This window comes from Thermobia domestica, chromosome 13, assembly GCF_964235325.1.
Source record: "Thermobia domestica chromosome 13, izTheDome1.hap1.1, whole genome shotgun sequence".
NCBI classification, from domain to species: Eukaryota; Metazoa; Arthropoda; class Insecta; order Zygentoma; family Lepismatidae; genus Thermobia; species Thermobia domestica.
Window position 1 is genome coordinate 48,171,760 of NC_137466.1, and position 20,134 is coordinate 48,191,893.

The 20,134-nt window shown below is 34.6% G+C and overlaps 1 protein-coding gene across 3 annotated transcripts in view; it reads left to right on the forward strand.

Annotated features, from left to right (window-relative positions):
• The window catches only part of LOC145668129 (atrial natriuretic peptide receptor 1), a 2,711,550-nt gene that overhangs the window by 1,891,812 nt on the left and 799,604 nt on the right, over positions 1 to 20,134 (forward strand). For all 3 annotated transcript variants that reach the window (XM_081735691.1, XM_081735693.1, XM_081735692.1), the window contains one exon: positions 7,008 to 7,184. In XM_081735691.1, the coding sequence (XP_081591817.1) occupies positions 7,008 to 7,184 (177 nt within the window). The remainder of the gene's footprint in view (positions 1 to 7,007; positions 7,185 to 20,134) is intronic.

The window sequence follows — 20,134 nt, forward strand, 5'->3', positions numbered from 1 at the left end:
CCGAAAACTCGAAGTTTCTTCCTCTATGGAGGATTTATGAGCAAAAGTGTAAAATTACACATTGTTACGTCACATCTGAAAACTTCTAGCAAACATGCAAACTTGAAGTTTAGCAGAAATGAAAGACATAAGAGTTTCAGATGAAGTGACAAATTGTAATAACTCCGGATTTCCCTCTCCATGGATAAGGAATAACGGGTAAGGACAAAATCAAATATTAACGTCACACATAAATCAATTGTGAAGACTTATTTAGAGGAAGGGTACTTATAGTACACTTCCTCTAAACCTGAAAACTTTCAAATCTGAGTTAGAAATACTAATTCAAATATATTCACTAAACAAAGAGTATTGAGTTCCATACAAGTGTTAAGTATTTTGTATAAGTAAAGATAAAAATGTTAACTTTATCAGTTCATGTCGAATAACAGAAGCACGGGTATGTTAAAATTGCATATGTTAAAATTGTCGGGGTCACTGAGTTGTTATCACTGAAAACCAATAAAAACTCCTATAAACAAGAAAATCTGGAACTTGAAAATGAAAAATAAGGATTGAATATTCATTATGACAGGGAAAGATAAGGAATGAATATTCATCACTACCTAGGTACAACTATTTAATACACTAAGTAATAGTGTATCTACTGCTTGATATACTAAATAATTGTAAATGCTTTTCAAATAGTGGTATGTCTAATATCCTACCAAAAACATAACTGTTAAAAATAGAGTCAAGTGCTCGTACATCTACCACTTTCTTAGACTAGAAAAATATTTCAGATCTAAAACAATGCCAAGTTCTATTGACATTCAGAAATAGGAATATGAAATTTGTAGGTTTAGTGTTGAGAACATCTTCCCAGGCAAGAGCCTCTTGACACAGTACTGTGTGGGACTTGTCTTCAACAGTAAAGTTGTCAATTTAATTTACCGATTTTCTTATTTCCTTTAAAGTTGGTATTGTTTTAGGTTTACAAATTCAATTTGAAGTTCACCGTGGTTCAAATTCTTCTTTATAAAACACTGCTCCACTAAACTTAAGCAACCCGAGAGAACGTTTTATAAGTGACGTGTGGCACCCATTCAACGCTGGTTAGTGGCATGCACATGCACATGCACAGAGACACACAGGCAAGGCGAGCACCTACTCTATCGCACAAGCAGCACCGTTGCAAGCGCGGTGAACAACTTATGCCATGAGGCGTACACCACAGCCCAGTAGTGTCCGAGGCTCCAAGCATTGAGTTAGTGGTTCTTGTGTGGGGTACACATCTTGCAATGGCTGGAACACGACATATGAGTGACTTTGACCGCGGGCGAATAATTGGACGGTTGGAATTGGGCCGATCGCAAATGGAAGTGGCGCAGGAATTCAACGTGAACCAAAGTGTTGTATCGAGGCTTTGAAGTCGCTTCCAAAATGGAGGAGAAGTCAGTAGACGTCATGGAGGAGGTTGTCCGAAAAGTAGTTTAATGTATTCATTTGCTTACGTTGTAGTTTGCTCTACTACTTTAATGAATTCGTTGGCTCAGTGGTAGAGCGTTCATCTCTGGTTTGTGGGGTCCCTGGTTCGATCGCAGCTCGCGGCAAGTGAAGTTTGTGGTGGACAAACACTGTGTTGGTGAGTTTTCTCGTTTCCTACTCTTTATTTACTCCATTCAATTCTCATCGTCAAGAAACCGTCTCCTTTAGCCTAGCCAGCTTAACCATGGGCCGTAAAACTGAAAGATTTCATTTAATGTTTAATGTATTCGCTGGATTTTGTTGTATATAACGCTACTAGTTTAGTTTACTCGCTCGATTTTGCTGTGAATAGCACCTACTTCAATGCATTTACTCGTTTCTGTGTACATAGTAACACTAGTTTAATGTATTCATTTGATTCTGCTGTGCATAGCCCCTACTTCAATGCATTTACTCGTTTCTGTGTACATAGTACCAGTAGGTTAATGTATTCGCTTGATTCTGCTGTGCATAGCACCTACTTCAATGCATTCATACGTTTCTGTGTACATAGCACCACTAGTTTAATGTATTCACTTGATTCTGCTGTGCTTAGCACCCACTTCAATACATTCACTTGTTTCTGTGTACATAGTAACACTAGTTTAATGTATGTACTCGTTTCTGTGTACATAGTACCACTAGTTTAATGCATTCACTTGATTCTGCTGTGCATAGCACCTACTTCAATGAATTCACTCGTTTCTGTGTACATAGTAACACTAGATTAATGCATTCACTTGATTCTGCTGTGCATAGCACCTACTTCAATGCATTCACTCGTTTCTGTGTACATAGTAACACTAGATTAATGTATGCCCTCGTTTCTATTTACACAGTACCAGTAGTTTAATGTATTCACTTGATTCTACTTTGCATACGTAAACTAGTATACGTTAAATTCTGCTGTGCATACCAAAAGTGGTTTAATGTATTAGTTTAGTTATGTTGTACATTGCTCTACTAACTAACTCACTTTATGGCCTATGGAACCCGGAGGTTCAACGCCGCGTTCACAATGGCTCTCAACTGACTTTTATCCTCAGCCAATTGGATCCAATTTCTACTTTATATTCCTATTTCTGGCAGATCCATCTTAATATTGTCCTCCCATCTGCGCCTAGGTCTCCTTAATGATCGTTTTCCGGTTGGTCTACCAGTTAAGATTTTGAAAGCGTTTCTACTTTCTTCCATTATAGCTACATGACCTGCCCACCTAAGCCTACTAGACTTAATGATCCTAACAATGTTGGGTAAACAGTATGAATTATGTAGTTCCTCATTATGAGGTCTCCGCCATTCTCCTCTCCCGTTTCTCTTGGGTCCGAATATTTGTCTCAGGATCTTGTTCTCAAATACTTTCAATCTATGTTCTTCCTTCCGAGTAAAAGCCCGTGTTTCGCAACCATACAGAACAACAGGCATGATTATCGTTTTATATATTTTAAACTTCAAATTTCTCGACAGGATTCGCGACGACAAGAGATTTTGAACCGAATAGTAACACGAATTCCCTGCTTTTAGTCGACATTTAATTTCTTCGTGAATATGATTTTCGTCTGTTAATATCGATCCTAGATCTTTGAAAGTATCCACTTTATGAAATGTATTATTTAATATTTTAACGCATCCACAATTTGCCGTATTACGGTCCCGATGCACTTCCATGTATTTAGTTTTCTCTGCATTTACTTCTAAACCCATGTCCTTGCAAGCGTTTAATAAGATCTCTGCATTTCTTTCTAATGTTCTCCTATCATCCCCTATTAAATTTACATCATCAGCATATGCCATAACTTGGTGAACCCCAGTCAACTCTAGGCTCTTAGTTGCTATCTTTGATTTTCCTTATAGCGTGTTCCAGAACAAGGTTGAATAATAATGTAGACGACACATCTCCTTGTTTCTGGCCTTTCTTAACGTGAAAGCTCATGGACAAAAATTTTCCTACCCGGACTTTACTTTGGGATTCATTTAAACATATCTTAATTAATCTAATTAGTAGCGCAACCCATATTATGCTTTATTTTTCCAAATTATGCTTTATTTTTTGTTTAATTATGCTTTATTTTTCCAAATTATGCTTTATTATGCTTTATTGTTAATTTCAATCATTATTTTACGTTAATAATGTATAATGTATAATATGTACTATACATTAAATATTCTAAATATCTTGATCTATTTATTAATATTTTATGCAATCAGTTTCTTTCATATCTAATGAATTTTCTACTTAATGCACTGTAAAGAGATATGCTTTACTCGAGTCAGTTTTCTGTATCACTTGTGTGCACCTTAGAGGTACATATATACAGAAAGGGAAAGTAAAAGATGCTACCAAAAAGTACAGAAAGTGCTCAAGTTCAAAAGGTACACAAAACAGTATGGAGTTCTTGTGTACTATTCATTGTTTGAGGAAAGTTTTCTTCTTCTTCTTTTTTTCTTTTCTCCACATCAAAGGATTACATCAAAAAGTTTACAGAAATAACAATAAGCTTTTCATTGTTGCATTGTTATGTTCTCAAAGATTTTGCATTGCAAATATTGGTTTTTAAAAAATATTAATGTAGTATGTTAAACAGAATTTTCCAAGAATTTTTCTAATAGAATTTTCCAAGAATTGTGCTATATATTTTAAATTATGCTTTATTCTTTATTTTCTAAAATTATGCTTTATTATGGTTTTATAATTAGTTTCTCCTGAACCCTTAGACAACCACAACCATTTTCAAGATACCAACCATATGTGTAAATTGCTATTATGCTTTTTTATGTTTTTTACGCTTTTGGGTTGCCCTACTAATTAGCTTTCTCGGTATTCCAAATTCTGTAAGAATGTTGTACAATGCTTCTCTCCTAACCGAGTTGTAAGCCCTTCTAAAATCAATAAATAGTTGATGTACCAGGGTATTGTATTTCCACTTCTTTTCGAGTATTTGTCGAATGGTAAATATTTGGTCGATAGTTGATCGTTTTCGTTTAAATCTGCACTGATAATCACCAATAATTTCATCTGCATATGGAGTCAATCTTGCTAATAGAATTTTTGAGAGGATTATATAGGCCGTTGACAGAAGAGAAATGCCTTGATAATTATTAAAGTCAGTTTTGTCACCTTTCTTGTAAACTGGAACAATGATTGACCCTTTACTCCTGTGGCAATTTCTCCCTGCTCCAGATAAGGAGAACAAGTTTGTGTGTCTTGTTCCAGAATTTTTCGCCTCCAGCTAAAATTAACTCAGCCGAAATTTCGTCTACACCCGGAGTTTTTCTCTCTTTAATTTCTTTATAGTGATTTTTTCTTCTTTTCGGTTAGATTCTGGGATATACGGCTCTGCGGTGTGTATTACCCTTTTTCCACGCACATTAGTTTTTGGCTGCGTGTTAAGCAATTCGTCAAAGAAATCTTTCCATCTATTTAAGACGCTATTTGTGTCAGTGATAATTGTTCCGTCAGCTTTCTTTAACATATAGGCACGAGGTTGATAGCCTTTCTTAAATTCGTTAATCCCCTTATACATGTCCTGAATGGTTTTATTTTTACTATTATCTTCAAGTTCCTTAATTTTAGCTTTCAAAAAATCGCGTTTCTTGTTCTAAAAGTTTTGTAAGTATCCTGCCTGATGTCTATGAAATTTTGTGTGGCTACAAAACCCTTCATTCGGATTTTGTAGACAACGTAACTTTGCCTGTTTTTTCTTCTCCACTAGTTGAATGCATTCCTGGTCGAACCATGGATTGTTCCTACGTATTTCCGCGTGTTCTAAGTTTTCTTTTGCTGAAATTTAATGTTATCTCTAATTTCAATCCAAGTATCCTCAACACTAATGCACTCCGAATCTTCTAAGACCGAGAATCTATTCAAAACTTCAATCTTGTATTCCTCTCTTACCTGGCGTTCTTCTAATTTCTTTAAAATAAATCTATCCATTTTCAGACATTGAATATTTCCTTTATTCAACGATAATCTCTCTCTTATTATCGTTGCTACCTGGTAGTGACCAATGTCACAATCAGTTTCTCTAAAAGACCGAACATGAATTATGCCAGATTGTCTTCTCTCTACAAATTGATTATGTGTTTTTCCGTCTGGTAAGATCCAAGTATATTTATGAACGTTGCGATGTGGAAATTTTGTACTCTTCACGATGAGGTTTTTGGGTGTTGCGAAGTTCACAAGTCGAACACCGTTGTCATTACTTTCCTTATGCAGACTTTCGTTCCCTATAATCGGTTTGAAAATATCCTCTCATCCTACCTTCGCATTGAAATCAGCTAATAGAATTTTCATATGGTATCGCGGCGGTTGGTCAAATATAAATTCAACTTCTTCGTAAAAAATGTCTTTTATGTCGTCATCCTTATCTTCTGTTGGGGCATGTACAATTAAAACAATATCACACCACCGACCCCTAAGAGTAATAAAAAAAATATATCATTAACAAATTCAATCCGCATAATTGCTGAAGTTATTCGTTTGTGAACGAGAAACCCTGTTCCTAATTGGTGATTTTTATTTCCTTCCTCGTAAAAGAACGTAACATTTCCGGAATTCACAGTTCCATTTCCTTCCCAACTAACTTCCTGAACTCCTACTAGGTCCATCCTGTATTTTTCTAACTCATTCGTTACTGATTTTAACGCGTAGGCCCTATAAAGTTTTCTAATATTCAATGTTCCAAATCTCATGTCCATTTTCTTTTACTGAGGTCGTGCCAAGTTTTCAGTCCTGGTCCGAGGCTTCTGTGAATGTTTCTGAACAAGTGTCTTTTTTTTACAGGATGAGGTTGTTAGCCTTACCCACACAAACCCCCAAGCTGGAGGACCATTTCTTGTCGTCTGTCCGCGGCTGCTTATTCAGTATATTCGCAGCTAACCTCTATATCTAGAGGCCTTCTCCTTGATCCGCAACCTGAGGACGCGCCATGCCATGGATACAGGAGCCCACATTACACGGACATTGCTCTGCTAGTTTAATGAAATAGTTGCCTCAGTAGTAGAGCGTTCACCTCTGGTTTGTAGGGTTCCTGGTTCGATCCCAGGTCGCGCCAGGTGAACTTTGTGGTAGACAAACACCATGTTCGTAAGTTTTCTCGAGGTTCTCTCGATTCCTCCTCTTTATTTATTCCATTCGTCCCTCATCGTCAAGAAACCATCTCCTTTAGCCTAACCATGGGCCGTAAAACTGAAAGATTACATTTAATTTTTGATGTATTCGCTGGATTTTATCGTATATAGCACTAATAGTTTAGTTTATTCGCTCGATTCCGTATGTACCATCATTGGTTTAGTATATTCGCTAGGCTCTGCTGTGTACAGCACTACCATTTAATCTAATAGCTCGATTTTACTGGAAGTAGTACGATTAGTTTAATATATTCGTTTGATTGCGTCTGCACATATTACCACTAGCTTAATACTCATATATTGTATGTGTTAAAAATAAGAAAAAATATGTAAATGTATTAGTATGTAATTAAGTTTTTCTTTGGTTTCAGATGAAAGATATCCACCACGATCATCTTGTACGGTTCATCGGGGCATGTACGGAGCCTCCCAACGTATGCGTTCTCACGGAATATTGCTCGCGAGGGAGCCTTCAGGATATTCTGGAGAATGAAGATATCAAATTGGATTCAATGTTCAGATGTAGTCTCATGCATGATATTGTGAAGGTAAGAAAACACACTTAAATCGTTTCACTGGTCACCATAGATTCGATTCTCTTGCAAGTAGCCTAATCACTGTTTCTTAATAACTTTGAGGAGCTTATTCCAAAAGTGAAAACGGTTTGTTTTCGTCACGTACAGAAAACTGTAATAAATTAATTTCTGTAATTTAATAGAATAAAATGCTTTCTCAAATGTTGCCAGTGGATGGTGCTATATAAAAATTTTCTACACGAACTAAATACAAGTTTCTTACAAGGCTGTCTATAATCTTTATTATAAATTAATTAGAAATGTTACAGTTTCGGAAATATATCACTTCCTTCTTCAGACTACTATTCCAACTGAAATCATAAATCCAACTTATAGACAGCCTTATAAGAAAGTTGTATTTAGTTTGTGTTTAAGATGGACACAAGGCCTTTTTATCATAAAAAAAATTCTAAAATACATGCTTGTTTTCATTACAAATCTTCCATTTTGCAACTGTGAGGAATAAAAATAATGTAAATACTTATTCTACCTTACGCTGACGTATTGTTCTAATAGCGCATTGACTTTGGTTACGTGTGTGTCTATTTTATAAAATTACATAGTAACATTCTAAACATGTTAATCTATATAAGTTATACCGGTCCGATTTATCATGTTACTTGGACATTCGCACTGGTAAACTTTTCGTCAGAAATTATAGTTGTTTTAGAGTGCCATGTTCAATGCTTAACACATCGCATCAACTTAGTGCATCTGATACGATTACCTTATTAGGTCATTGATTTTCTGCCTTTATTGCATATATCGAACAGCTTCGTATTCGATACGTTTCGGGCAGACCATCCCATGTTATTAGATATCCTACGATGTGACCGAAGTAACGACGCACCACCAACTTATGTCGATACTTCCCTACAGCACTTCATGACTCTATGTAATTTGCAACTAGATGGTGCAATATTGGATCCCGAAATATTCCACATTAATTCACCACATGAACTTTCATATATTCATCATATGCACCGTAACTACTAATTAACATGGGCCTCCTCTGTCTCCATAAGTTCCTTAATCGTCCCAGGAACAGGAAGATAACTTCAATCGTCAGCTCCCTCTGATGTGGCGTTCAGAGCATTGCAATTTCATCTCCATCTATTTCTCTAATGACTGCAACTACCACTTACTTTACTGTACCTCCGCATTCACTGTACCTCACCCTGTTGAACAATAAATACACATTATTAATCTCAATGTGACATTCTTGAATTCTTATCATATTATAACTGTTCCCGATCATATGTTTTTATTCTTTCCCTAAACATCACTGTTTGTCTTACAATAAATAAATAATTAACAAATATACACCTTTTAGACCATCCACATTTATATGCTGTGTATCTTTGAATATGAGCACTTACCCGAAGAAAGAGCGAAAACCTTGAAACGGAACGACAGACAAAATATATACGATATGTCAAGCACGAAGATATAACTCCAAAATAATATTATAATACCTCGTTTTCTTAGTGACTAGCCTTTCGCATCTAGCATCCTTTCAGAGCTTTTAAAGGAAAGACACAGCGCTAACAAAGTGAGTACCTTATAACATTAGTTTTTTTCTAAGTGATTAGCACCTCGTGGCTAGCATGTTTCGAGAGGGTTACACACTTTCTTAGAAAAATATAGTGGTTCTTAAAGACCTTGATAACCATTCTGATATAGCATTAATAAAGAACGTATCTCAGATTATCTCCTAATCTCCTAAATCCAGCATACCTCCACTATACTTTAGGAGAGGATGTATCCATCTAAAACGGTGCTAGCCGCAAGTGTGTACTCATTTACACACACACATTATTCTGGTTAACGTGCAGTAACTCAATTGTTAGAAAATGACATCGCCTGAGTGTTTTAATGATTCCGATATTTTGCTGTGTGAGAGTTAAACTGTGCTCAAACTGAAACTATTACAAGTTTCGGAGAGACAGCGTACTTAGCATCGGTAATAAGAAGCATCTATAATTCAGAAGACCTATGTAGGAAGCTTCGAAATCAACCTGTACAATAAATGTTAAAGGATACAATACAAAGAACAAGGAGATACTGTATCCGAAAATATGGCCTCGGCAATTCAGTCCTTCCTCGTGGTGACAATCTACTGATCCTCATCCAGCTTTTGGCTGTTTTATTGCCATCTAGTAGTAATGATGTAGATGTTCCATGCGAAGAAGATGACAACTATCATTGCATTGTTCCGCTTAACACAATCAGAACTTTATGAATAGTTCAAGATATAATCTATCGAAGGAGAGTGCAGAAGTTCTTGGTTCTAGACTACGTTCGAAAAATATTTTAGACAGTAGGACATATTACTCATGCTATAGACATAGAGAGAATTTGTTCCGTATTTCTCTGAAAAAGACGGATTAGTTATTAACAACAACATTCCAGCTGTTATAGACGCATTGAGTGCTACTTATAATGCATCCGATTGGATACTCTTTATAGATGCTTCAAAATCCTGCCAAAAAGAGTTGTGGTACATAATGGAAACCAACTTGTATCTTTTCCCATACCATACTCTGTTGCATGGAAAGAAATGCACAATGCCTTGAAAGTAATTATTTCAAAATTAAAATACGAGAACACAGTTGGTCTGTTTGCAGGGACTTGAAAGCCTTTTAATGAGAATGCACACATGATACACCAATTGTCCATTTCATATGTAAATGAAATAGTAGGGTTAGAGATAAGCACTGGAATGTGAGAGTTGTCTGTGAGTTGTCTGCAGATAAGAAAAGCGTAATGCACACTCCACTAATTGATCGCACTATTCCACCACTCCACTTGAAATTCAGACTTATGAAGCAGTTTGGAGAAGGTTCTGGATAAGAATGGGCAGTGTATTTACTGTATAGGTAAGACTTCGCATCGCTGAGTGCTGCTAAAGTGTACAAATATCTTTTTAGTGGGCCACATATTCAGACGTTAATAGTAAAATGAAGATTTTAAAATTCAATGACATAATATGATAAAAATGCATAGCTAAGTTTGAAAATGTCGGTAACTTTCTCGGGAACCAGAAACACTCTATGGGAGATGCATAACACTATGACTATGTAAAACAAGAAGATACGTTGACTTATTTTCGTGCATTTTGATGTAACATAAACCTCAAGATATACTTTCTTCACTCTCATCTTGACTTTCCCCCACTGATTTTGATGAGATCAGTGAGGATCAGGAAAAATTTCACAAAGGTATTTTTGTAAAGAACAGCAGATACCAAAGTAGGTGGTATATTACAATGTTGGCAGACTATTGTTGGGTGATGGAAAGGGATCGTGACATAAGATAGAAATTGTTATAGGAAAAGAGAGGCCTGTATTTAAAAACGTATTATCTTAACAAGAGAAATATATTATTTTCAGTTCATTTTGTAAAAAAAAAAACATGTTTCAATCTTTTTTTCGAATAATATTTACCTTTAATCTTTATTCAATATATGCAATTAATTCTTTACTCAAGACAACAGTTCCTAACGTTTTCGTTGAATGCATCACATAAAGATTTCGAACCACTCTCCCACATGTTCAAGTAATGCTTAATTAACTGATATTGTATACGAAATAAACAATCTAATTTGTAATGAGTTGATATACTAAAACGAAAATTGTGTAAATATACAGTACTACGGTATATTAATCGGGTTAATATATCTGTACACCATTTGATAGTTTGAATTAGTGTGGAAGGGCGTGAAATTTAAGTTGCAAACTTTGACTTGCAAACAAAGGAATAGAAAAGTAACCTAGTATGACCATGATTGTAAATAACAAACGAACCGAACAGTAACTTAATATAAGTATGACTAACTAATAAACGAAAAGGAAAATAACCTAATGAAAGCATGGCTGTAACTAACAAACAGAACAGAACAGTAATCTAATAAAAGTAAGAAAAGTTCTATTCTGGATAACAAACGAACAGAAAAGTAATCTAATAAAAGCATGACTATAACAAATGAACAGAACAATAACATCATAAAAATATGACTCTAACAAATGAATAGAACAGTAACCAGTAGCGGATCTAGCCTGGGGTCGGGGGGTCTAAGCCCTTACAGTTTTCAGAATGACGAAAATAACTTAGGTTATTATTTATATATTTTTGAAACTCTATAGTAAACTCATAATATACTTATCACAGTCTTGGGTCTGGCAGTCCCCCCACTTTTTACCTTCTAGATCTGCCACTGACAGTAACCTAATATAAGCATCACTCTAGTTAACAAACAAATAGAAAAGTAACATAATAAATGCATGACTAACAAATGAATAGAAAAGTGCTCTAATATAAGCATGACTAACTAACAAACGAACAGAAAAAAATAACCTTACAAAAGCGTTGTAAAACATGATATTGAAGTAAAACCAACCAAGTATTAGTAGCAAACATACATCTGATAGGATCTGAGTCCTTTCTTTGTAGCCTTGGCTTTCGACATTAAAGATTAATCTTTAATTACTTGTCTAACTTCATGTGTTATTTAATTTTATAGAGACAACCAAAAATATATTTAAAAGACGTAAATTTGATTAAACTACTCGATGAGTGAGACAATACATTTTATTTTTTTAAAAAAATAATTGATTCTGTATTAGTTTTGTATTACTTCATAAATAAAATGAATTGTTTTCCTCAGCGAATAGTTTAATGAAATTTAAGTTGATAAAAAGGTAAAGCTGTTTAATACGAAAAATGTTATATTTAAAAAATAATATAATTCGTAGCGATTGGTAATATTTCGTGAAATAAAAGTTTGCAATGTGGATTTATAATTAACAAAATTGTTGAGCAGCATGTTACGAATTTTCAGCTTGTAGTTGTGATCATGTTTGCACGAACAATTCTCTCTCTCTCTACAAAAACGTGTTTTGAGGAAAGTAAACAAAACTTCGTACGAAATATGCTCATACGTAAGTGGCTTGAGTTTAAATGTCATATTTAGCTTCATTAGTACAGTAGCTGGAAGCAGACGAGAAATTGTTCTGCCTTACTTTTAAAGTCAACAAAACGCTTTTTACTAGATGCCTAACAGTAAATTAACTCTGTTGACTCTTGAAAACAGAATCAGGAGTACAAATAAACATGGAAGAACTTCTTCCCCACTAACCACACTAACAGCAATTTTGTTTTCAATTGTCAATGCACATTTTTTATAACTGTTACTATAACTATGAAAATTTTTTATCACCACTGGTCTAGTGTCTAACGCTTTCATCCGTTTAGAGCATGTGGTCTTTGGTTTGAATCCCAGTAGGAAAGGATTTAATGCATTCGGAGACCTTAAACTGTAGGTCTGTCTCATATGGTCTTCCCGCTGAGAAGGGATACTAAACTACGAAGATTTTTATGAACTTCCATTTTACTGATTCTTATCAGTCTATCGTCAGTTCTCAATATTCAGAAGGACCCAAAAATATGCGCACTTTAACATTAAAAATCTATATACTAAAATGCTAGAAAAGTTTATATATTTGTGGCCAATCCTTTCGACAATGAGATCTCGAAAACAAGTGCTAGAATTGTGCCGTTATCCCCTGGTCCATTCCAAATTTTGGGTAGATTTGCCAGTTCTCATTGAAATTTTCAAAAAAAAAAATACTTGGCTTTATTTTTCTATTTCACATTTTAGGCGTCGTTTTGATCCTATTAGTTTAAAGTTGCAAGTAGGTTAATACCCTTGTAAAAGGCAACCAGTGGAGGAGCTATGTATAGCGGGTTGGTGGACATTTCAGACACTTTGCTTTAATCTGAATGACAAAACCTATTTTCAGTTTGCAACTTCGAAGGCTTGTAGACCCACAATGAGGCGTACTCGGATATGGAATTATAAGAAAACCTATTTGCTTTTGGTATCATCTATTACTTATCCAAGTTTGCCACAAACTCATCCCAACATTCTATATATTAAAACATTACATTTATATGTTTGTTTATGCGAATTCACTCCCTTTGAGAATCTTCCTGTCCTTTACTTGTGTTCGTAAAGGGACGTTCACAGATATAGTGAGAAGTGGGAAAGAGATTCACGCTTATATGAGAACTGTGCGCTGTGTAAATAGCGCAGGTTCAGCTAGAAATTTTCTTAAATATTTGCAGGTCTATTTTAGAGACTGTTCCTCGCACGGAAAGAATTATTTATGTAAAATCTTTGAAAGTAAAGAAACATGTGAAATATATAACGACGAACACTTGCCTCTATCGATTTTCGCCCAGCTGACTATTCTCATTCTTTGCACGAGAAGAATAAGGTTAATGCACAAAATGTCAAAAATCTTAAAGCTATGCAAGCTGCAACACGTGTAAAACGTTTGGGTTATCTATGTCACAGACAACATGATTGACTATATTTGTACGTACTTTAAATTTGGATCCGTCCCCAAGTCAAGAATCGGAAAAACGGCATCGTACGGGATTGGATCTGGTTACGATCTATTTGTATGAAAAAATTGGTGGATCTAAGTGACTCCCAAGAGTAAGTATTGTATACACCGTTATCTCACTATTAAAATCCGAAGTCCCAAGAATAGGTATTATCTCCACCGTTATCTCATTTCTATAATCTAAAGTCCCAAGAATAGGATTATGTTCACGCTGTATCACTACTAAAGTCAAAATTCCAAAGATTAGGTATTATCTTTACAATTATCTCACTATTAAAATCGAAGTTCCCAGGAATTGGAATTATCTCCACCGTTATTTTACTACTAAAATCAAAAGTTCCAAAAATAAGTATTATCTCATAGTTATCTCACTATTAAGATTGGAAATTCAAAGTAGGGTTGCTATTTCCACCTTTATCTCACTACTAAAATAGAAAGTTCCAAGTATAGCTCTTATCTCCGCCGTTATCTCCTACTAAATTCGAAAGTCCAGAGAATAGGTATTATCTCCACCGTTGTCTCATTACTAAAATCGAAAGTCCCAGGAATAAGTATTATCTCTACTATTATCTCACTACTAAAATCGAAAGTGGCTAGAATAGGTGTCTCTACCGCTATCTCACTACTAAAATCCGTAGTGCATTAATGTTAAGATCTTACAAAAATTAGTTTTTTTGATTAAGCGTCCCAGGAATAAGTTATTCAAGACTTTTACCCCTTTTCTCAAACTGAAAGCACTGCAGATCAATCATGTTCGAGTTCAACATTGATTGCCATGGTGACAGATCGTTAATAAACACCAGGAATCAGTTTTGTGGTATGGATTCAGCACAGAAAAAAATAGGTTCCATCTCCAAGTTAATTCCTATATCACAACCGGAAATGGTAGAAATCTACTACCACTTCTGATTCCAAACTCGCTTCCTGTATAGTAATAAGTACGAGGAAAAATCAAGAAGTAAAGGGACTTCTAAGAAAAGGTACATTTATTCTAATGTTAGAAAATTGAAACATACAATATTTTTCTACATAATCTCCCTGCACTTCAACGCACTTTTCCCAATGTTCCACACCTTTTTAGATTCCATTAGGAAAAACAGTTCTTTGATTGCACCTGTAACCAATTTTGCACCGCATCAGTGACTTCTGCATCGGTTGCAAATCTTCTTCCTTGTCGTGAAAGATAGTATACACTAAACCATGATTCATATCTAAAGTATTGACTATTTCGTTCTCTGTGATTGGTGTTTTCCATATCACACCCTCAACGACTTTCAAATTGTCCTTAGCCGTTGACGTCGATGACCTGCCCGATCGTTCCTCGTCACATAAAGAAATCCTTCCCTGTTTGAAACGCTCTATCCATTCGTAGATCTTGCTTCGCGCGACCTTCCGCAAAAGCGAATCACTGCTCTCATTTCCTCCTTGGTGCAGATCGACAATGGAGCTGCCATGTTTAACGGTCTGCTAAACTCAGAGCCGTAGCTACGTGGAGGAGGAGCGAGCGGGGCGATCTTCCCGGGCGCTGACAGCAAGGGGGCGACGAACGAACAAGGTTGAAGAGAAAGTATGGCAAATGAGTAAACGATGCGTCGCCCCTAAAATGTATTGGCGCCCTATTAAATCAATACTTTGCAAAGAAATAAATTTGTTAAAAATTTCTTACTCGTTCTGCTCGCAATCCAAACGTTGCAATAAGAGTCACAACTAGTTTTTTACTTATTACCTAAAGAAAGTTATTATATATGATTTCCTAATGACGATGTAATATATAAGGTGCCAAGTAATGATTTATGACGTACGCAGGAGCGTTTTCAAATTCTGAAATACGTATTCTGTGTTTTGATAGCGATGAGTTTCCTTAATTAAATCAAGCTTTTCTGTCCAATCAGATTAATCACGATGGTGAGAATGAAGGTATGAAAATGAGAGAAGTTAAGAGGCTTCAACACAAGCTGCTGTTTGCACGGGAATGTTAAAAATGAAGGTAAATAAGGGAAACAATAACATTTTCGAACTTGAAGCAGTTGTAGAATAGGGGCTTAAGGGGTCAGAACTTAACCCAATGAATTTCATCGTTTTCAAAGACTGATCACTACCAGTGATATTTTTATTCTTTGGAATCATTTCTCCATCAACAAGTTGTATCGCCAAGATATATTTTTTGTGTGTGCATATGTATCTAGTTGCATCAAAAGATCCAATGTATTTCAGTCAAAAATTTTCTTGTGTACATTATATCTGAAAAAACTATATACAGTAGCCAAACCTAAAGTATCAGTTAACTCATTACGATGTTCTTATTCCGTAAAAAAATACGAAGACTAGATTTAGGGAGCGTTCAAACATTTTGTAGCCCCTAATCCAAAAACTGATTATTAGCCATGATCGCAATCTTTTGATGCATTTTAGAATCATTCCTAAAATTCTTAGCCAAGAATGCAATCTTTTTGATGCATTTTTGGACCATTTCTAAAATTCTTGCTTTGTAACATTTTATCTCTATGTATATACACAAAGCATATACACATATATTGTGTATGAGTGTTAGTGTATTTTTAAGATATTAATTAATAATAAGTAACTTTAAATTCCGAATTTTCATTCTGTAAGAGATTAAGTAATTACTATTATTTCAAGCGTATGTTTTAGCCAAACTATATTTTGGATTTTAATTACAAACATTAAACATATACTTTAGCTCCATCAATCAATATTGAGAAATTCGCAAAGAAGATTCCTTTTGCATTTCTGTTATATTTCACAAAACATTTTTTTTTTTTTTTTTTGCCGTAAAAGAGTCAAAAATTAAAATATTTGTGTGGTCACATTACAGAATAAAATTACAAAAATTACAAATTTCTAATTTTAATCTACAAAATTAAAATTACAAATTTATAATTACACAGCTACACACAAGAAAATAAAAGTTTTGTGCATCGGACCCAAAGGTATGAATTAAATGTTTTTCCTAAGCAGAATCCAAATTTCGAAATCCCCAGACGATCGACCGTGTCAGATTTTTTTTTAATGGGTGAAAAGGTTTAGCGATTAGTTTGAATAGGGAGAATACACGTAAGATAGCACATAAGTTTTTCGCCCATAAAACAAAATTGACATGGTCAATTGTCCTGGGGTTTTGAAATTTGGTTGCTGTGTAACAAAATACATCGAATCTATGCCCCGGGGGTCAAAGGCGTCATTTAGGAGGGCCATGGAGGGGCAATTGCCCCCCTTATCAATAAAGTAGTAGTAAATCAGTGAAATACGCGAAATTTTACTTATACCGAGGGGTCTTGCCTCACCTCCCAAGCAAAATCTGAAATGACACTCCTTCCCGGGGTCAGGTGCACAGACATTTTATTTTTATTTTTTGCTTTTATTTTATTTTATTTTATTTTATTTATTTTTAATTTTTATTTATTTATTTTTTTGTGTCTGTGGCAGTGTCATTACTGGAACCTAATGCTCTCACCCATTTCGAACATTTTAAAAACATATAATTTCTAATGTATTGAAAATTCATTTCTTATCGATAGTGTACAATATTGTAAATAGTTGAAATTTCCATAACTGTTCTCCAAGTGGATTAGTACAAACCAAAAATAGTTTTGTTAAGTTTAACAAAAATTCCAAAATAAGATTATTGAAAGCAGCTCTTACTTGTAAAAGAATACATACATAATCATCGCTCTTGGTTGTTGCAGTGATCTTTCCGTAGCATAATAATAAAAGCTGCTTCTTTTATGTGTGAAAAAAAAAAGCTTGATAAGATGACTGTAAGGGGCGTCGAATTCTACTTCGCCCCGGGCGATGAAATCTCTGGCTACACTCCAACGATTAGCAGGGAAATGGTGTTCGAGACGGGACTAATTAAGCGCTTTATACTAGCAGTGTTACCAAACCTTATTGCGAAAAATTGCAAAAGTCCCTTTCCTTTTTGACTTTCTTCGTAATAGTAAGAGATAGCGATGATCTGGTTTGATTTTCTGAAAAAGCTGCGGAGACACTCCAAGTAATTATAAACTTGTGTAGGCTACAAATTTTACAAAAATTATAACTTTAGGGGCCGCGGTGGCTCGGTCCTTGGATCGATCCCAGCCCGCGCCAAGAGAACTTTATGGTGAACAAACACCGTGTGCGTGGGTTTTCTTGGGGTTTTCCGTTTCCTCCCACTTTCTTCGTTCCACCACTTCATTCATTTCTCATCATCACCGTCTCCTTTATCCTAGCCGGCATAAGCGTGGGATAAACTTTATGGTAATTATGCAGTTTAAAGCTAGAGGAGCGTTAAAAAAGAGATTAGGCATAATTTTACGCGTATGAACATATGCATATAATTACCTTTCTTAATTACGGTGTAATTGCACTGTAAGGTTAACTTTTTCAGACATTAGTTTTTTTTTAATTGCGCTTTTCTAATTATTTCTTATTTACATCTAGTTTTACCAAGTGAAAGCTCAACCATAAAGGTATAGTATGTATATATTTGTTAAAGAATATTTTAAAACAAGTATCAATGTCTCATGTACAGTCAGGGACGAGAGTTCTTTCCGTTTTGACGAAATTGATTTCGTAAATAACTTCAGAATGAAAGGACAACTTGAGTACAGTTTCCAGCCGTACCACCATTGTACGTTCTAGCCCTACGACGGTTATTCCCAAAATAAATTTTACCAAACGGAAAGAAATTTTGTCGCTAATTGTACAACTCTAAATCAATTTTAGTAAAAACGCTTCTGACTGTCTCGTATGTTTACTCTCTATAGATCAGTATTGAAACCAGAAGTTGCAACGGGTTTCTCTCACTTCCGGTTTTAGTAGGGAATTCAGAACAGAGATTAAACGTATTCTTCGGACCCTTAATCGATTGCTGGAAATCACTTTTCGCTTCCTATTACAGTTCTCCTCTATAAGTGATTAAATGTAAAAAAACCGGAAATGGTTCATTTCTACTACTTCCGTTATACAAATTAACTCCATTCAACTAACTCGGTTACTAACTTTTTAAACCCTTTATATTTTAGCCAAAATTGATGGTATCAAGCAAGAAGACTTGATATTTTTCTGTCTTCCGAACGGACATACGTATCACAATTATAAAAAAATAATTATCAAATCGTAAGGAAAAAATAGTGATCTAAATAAGTTGACGAGAGTCTTTTTTTTTTCAATGGACAGGCAGACAAGATAGATACAGAGTGTTATGAAATGAATATCGGGGTTCTAATTCCTTGCAGTATTAACGTACAATTATAAATACATCAAATGAAAGTGCAACTCAAACACTTTTGTACGCACGTATGTACATGCACTGTTTCCTCTCTCTTCAGTTAGAAAGCGCTAGTATCAGAGATGATGACTAGTGAGCAAAAACATTTTGTGATTTACATTTTGCAAAGACTGCATCTGTAGTTACAGCGCAACTTGCTTTCCTAATTAATTTCAGTTGCAATCCACCAAGTGATAATAACATTCGTAGATGGTTTCATTTGTTTGAAAACACTGGATGTCTGTGCAAAGGTAAGAGTACGGGAAAACAATAAGTCACTGAAGAATGTGTGGAACAAGGGAGAGAGTCTTTCACACGTTGCAACGATAAACAACTGGTTCTTTTTTCATAATTAAACTTGATCCATCAACAATAACACACTTCGTTTCTATTTGATTCCATTTATTTATATATTATTTATTTATTATCTGTCTGGTTGCCTGCCAACCAGATATTGACAAACTCATTATTTTATAACATCTGAATATCTTTCTGTATATTTGACAATTATATATTTGTAACTAACTTCTTCTTCGAAATAACCTGTGTTAGTACATATAAAGTAGGTTAGTACATATAAAGAAATACTCATTGCCCCAAAAATATAAGTATATACAACGTATCGTTGTATATAATGACGCCCGAACGGAATTTCCTTTTTTTTATTCATTAACTTTCATAAAAAGGAAAAGAATTCTGGACCGTTTATATACATATGGATCATTCGAGTTTTCAAATGCACCTCGTATATAAAAAATACAATTCATATAATTATATATATATATATATATATATATATATATATATATATATATATATATATATATATATATATATCGTATTTAATTCTATAACAGTATCATTATCATATTTATTTTAAACCTTATTATCATCTTCATATATTTATACGTTTCATCGACGATGAGGCGCATTCGAAATTAGATTAAGAAGTTATTTAAGTCCTTTTTCGGATTCATTAAAAAGCTTTTACAATTTGTTTGATTCCTTTTCGGGGCCATTACATGCTTTGTTACAATTTAATAATTATTTACTTGGGCATCATGAAGAAGGTTTTGAAAAAGATGTATGTGATATTCATATAGTCGTTCTTTGAACGCTAAAATGATCAAATATAACATATAATTAAACAAAATATAAACTGATATTGAATTATCGATAATAATCAGGACATAGCATATTAATTAACGTCTTATTAACATCATGACATGAATAATGAAATT